Raw genomic sequence first — 3,758 nt, forward strand, 5'->3', positions numbered from 1 at the left:
ATGGTGACACTGTTGTTGTGGGATCTGGATAATGTTTTTAAAGAGGAAGTCTGAAGGTCCCTTGTAGTAAGGTTTCAGGTATATTGATTGAATCTTTCACTTGCTTATGTGCAGAACACTTTGACATTTGCTTTTTAACTTAATTTGTTGGCTTCTTGGGAAAAGAAAACAGTAGAGAAGCATCTTTTAAAATGATTGCCTAATTACTGGCATTTCATTCAAATCATGGCTTACTGTGGTGTATATTTAACATTCCAATGACGATATTTTCCTTTTCAATTCAGTCAATATGGGATGACATCAGTGATTTTCTGTAGTAAAAATATGCATTTTGTGATTCATTTCACCACTTTGGATTCTCAGACTTTACTTGTGCGGTTTATTCAAACAGTGGTTTTCCTTGTGAAATCATGTAAGTAGGAACCATCTGGAAAGGTTACTGTGGAAACAGCAGGGGCTAGGGGGTGGGGCTAGAGAGCAAGAGATGCCATGACAACCTCTTCGGGTTTCCCGGGAAACCTGGGTTGCTATGGGAACTGCATCAGTCAGGTCCGAATTAGTAACTTCTGCTGGAAGGAGTGTCTGCCACTTTAATCTTCTTGTGATACTGCAGAAGCTTATCTCTCAGATGCATTAGGGAATTTTTTGTTTCTCTCAGCAGCACTGAAAACATCTGTTTCTAGACTTTGATAGATGTTAGCTAGAATGCATACAGAATTTCATAGGAATCTCTTAGTCTAATACTTTCGAAATGCTTAACAAGCCCCAAAGAGTTAAACTAATTAGTCAGATCGGGACATCTTGGGCATTTCCCTTAGTTCAAAGTTGTAGAGATCCTTAAAATTCCGAGAGGGGGGCTTCCAAATAGAAATTCCAGTTGAAAACAAATAAACTTACGGTGCGTTTACAAGTCATTGTTCTAAATAGACTTTTCATCCACCTATCCACAGTGTTGGCAATTGAACTAAATATTCAATAATGTTGATGGGTCCATCACAGCGAAGCATCCTTTAAGTATGTGCCTGCTTTACTTAGTAAAGAAACAGCTGCCTTTGGATTCTGAGGTTAGACAGTTACTCTGTTCTTTAGTTTCATTTCCTTTCAGGATGTACAGTTTTTTTGTTTGGTTTTCTTTTTTGTCTTTTTTTTTTTTTTTACAGAGCATGTGCTCTGTAAAATCAAGTTTAAAGTAAGTTTGTTGTTCGAAATATTAAGAGAGGGAGAGAGAAAAAAAAGGAGAGCTGAGAGAATGCAGCCCACTTGCAAAACAGACACCTGTTTCAGTATGAAGCAGTAGGGAGAGGGAGAATGAAGTGTGCTTTCCACTTCTTCATGTCCTTTCCTTGATGAATGGTCTGGAAATGTATAAAACAAGGGCATACACAGACCAAGGGGGCACGTTCCACACAATACTGGGCACAGCATGTCACTTGTTTCATATATTAAACATCGGTAAATATCTTTTTGATGTTGACACAGGAGTTGGGATTATTGTTCGTGGTGCAGGTGGCCGTGGAATTGCCCGTTTTGAAGGGGGTCTGGGGGAAAGCGCTATGGTTCATATCCCCCTCTTCGATCACCATATACTCCGACTTACTTAGAGTCGAGTTACTCCTCGCTTTCCGGAGCTCCTCGGCTGAAGGGGAGAGGTGCTGGCAACTGCCCACGTGCAAGTACTGGGCTTGCTCTTCCCCTTCTGTCTCCCGGTGGTAGAAGTAATTGAAGTTGGAAACAATCACAGGGACTGGCAAAGCAATGGTCAAGACACCAGCGATGGCACAGAGTGACCCCACAATCTTGCCCCCTATGGTCACTGGGTGCATGTCACCGTAACCTACGGTCGTCATGGTTACCACAGCCCACCAGAAGGCATCAGGGATACTGCTAAAACCTGAAGTGGGGTCGTCTGCCTCCGCAAAATAAACCGCGCTGGAGAAAAGGATGACCCCAATAAAAAGGAAAAAGATGAGCAGCCCCAGCTCCCGCATGGAAGCCTTCAGCGTCTGCCCCAGGATCTGCAGCCCCTTGGAGTGGCGGGAGAGCTTGAAGATGCGGAAGACCCTCACCAGGCGGATGACCCTCAGGATGGCCAGGGACATGGCTTGCTGTCCATTGCCTTGTCGCTCAGCCAGCTCGGTGCCCAGAGTGATGAAATAAGGGATGATGGCCACAATGTCTATCAGGTTCATGATATTTCGCGAGAAGGTGGCTTTGCTGGGGCAAGTGAAGAACCGCACCAGCAGCTCAAAGGAGAACCAGATGATGCACAGAGTCTCCACCACGAAGAAGGGATCCGAGAAGCTGGAGGCTCCCGCGGGGGCCCCCGACGTGCTGTTGCTGGCCGTCTCGAACAGCTCCTGCGACGGCGAGGCGGTGTAGTACTTCTCATCGCGGAACTCGGGCAACGTCTCCAGGCAGAAGATGACGATGGAGATGAGGATGACGAGCACGGACACGATGGCGATGCCCCGGGCCGGCCCGGAGCTCTCCGGGTACTCGAAGAGCAGCCACACCTGGCGCTGGAAATCTCGGCGGGGCAGGGGCCGCTCCTCCTCCCGCAGGAAGCCCTCGTCCTCGCGGAACTTCTCCATGGCCTCCTCGCCCAGCTGGTAGAAGCGGATCTCCTCGGAGAAGATGTCAATGGGCACATTGACCGGCCGGCGGATTCGGCCCCCGGACTGATAGTAGTAGAGGATGGCGTCGAAGCTGGGCCGGTTGCGGTCGAAGAAGTACTCATTGCGGAGCGGGTCGAAGTACCTCATGCGCCGCTTGGGGTCGCCCAGCAGAGTCTCCGGGAACTGGCAGAGGGTCTTGAGCTGCGTCTCGAAGCGCAGCCCCGAGATGTTGATGACCACGCGCTCCCCGCAGCAGTCCTGCTCGCCGGCGGCGGGCAGCGCGGGCGGCAGCGGCTCGTAACGGTCGCAGCCGCCGCCGCCACCGCAGCCGCCCTGAGGCGGGTCCCCGCCGCCGTCGGTCGCCTCCGGCTCCAGCAGGTGGTCCCCGGGCACCACCGTCATGTCCGGCAGCAGCTCGGCGCCCGCGGCGGGCTCTGCGTAGCCGGGGTTCACCAGCGTGTGGGCGCCGCCGCCGCCGCCGCCGCTCGCGGGGTGCTGCGGCGGGTGGGCGCGGTGGCGGGCGGAGGGCGGCGGCGGCGGCGAGCGCAGGAGGCTGAGGTGCTCGTCCATGCGGCGGGGAACAGGCGGCGGCGCGGGGCCGGCTCGCTCCTCCTCGCGCTCCCCGCCCCTTCGCCGCCTCCGCCTCCCGCCGAGCCCGCCGCCTGTTGCTGTAGCTGCCGCGAGGCTCGATCTCGGTCTGGCGCTGTCCGCCGGGCTCCTCCAAAGAGACGCCTCCTCAGCCCTCCTCCTCCCTCCTCCGCGGGGCGCGCGCCCGCCCCTCCGCGTCCCCTCCGGATTCCGGCCCACCGCGCGGGCGCGCGCCCCGCTCCCCGGGAGCCGCAGGGCCCAGCTCTTCCCCGCCGCCCTCCTCGTCTCTCTGGGTCACCCGAACGCCCACATTTTGCACTTCGGCGTCCCCACGGAGCCCTCTACCAGCCCAGGCGGCCCCTTCTCCGGCCTCCCGAGGCCGCGTCGCCGTCGCGCGGCTTCCCGATTGGCCCTGGGCCGCACCGCAGCCGGCGGGCGCCGGCCTCCTCGCCCCGCAAGATCCACCTGGGCCCCCCGTGGAGGCGGGCTCCGCGGAGCCGAGGTGGCCGAAAGCGGAGGCGGGCTAGGAGGGAGGATGGGGGCTTGCTCTGGGGC

The 3,758-nt window shown here is 55.6% G+C and overlaps 1 protein-coding gene across 1 annotated transcript; it reads right to left on the reverse strand.

Moving 5' to 3' along the window:
- Nucleotides 1–835: 835 nt before the first annotated feature.
- KCNA3 (potassium voltage-gated channel subfamily A member 3) lies at nucleotides 836–3,212 on the reverse strand. Its single transcript, XM_082614099.1, has one exon. The coding sequence runs from the start codon at nucleotides 3,183–3,185 to the stop codon at nucleotides 1,443–1,445; it is 1,743 nt and encodes a 580-aa protein (XP_082470225.1). The 5' UTR covers nucleotides 3,186–3,212; the 3' UTR covers nucleotides 836–1,442.
- Between the last annotated feature and the right edge of the window lie 546 nt (nucleotides 3,213–3,758).

This window comes from Mesoplodon mirus (assembly GCF_964341445.2).
Source record: "Mesoplodon mirus genome assembly, chromosome: 3".
NCBI lineage: Eukaryota > Metazoa > Chordata > Mammalia > Artiodactyla > Ziphiidae > Mesoplodon > Mesoplodon mirus.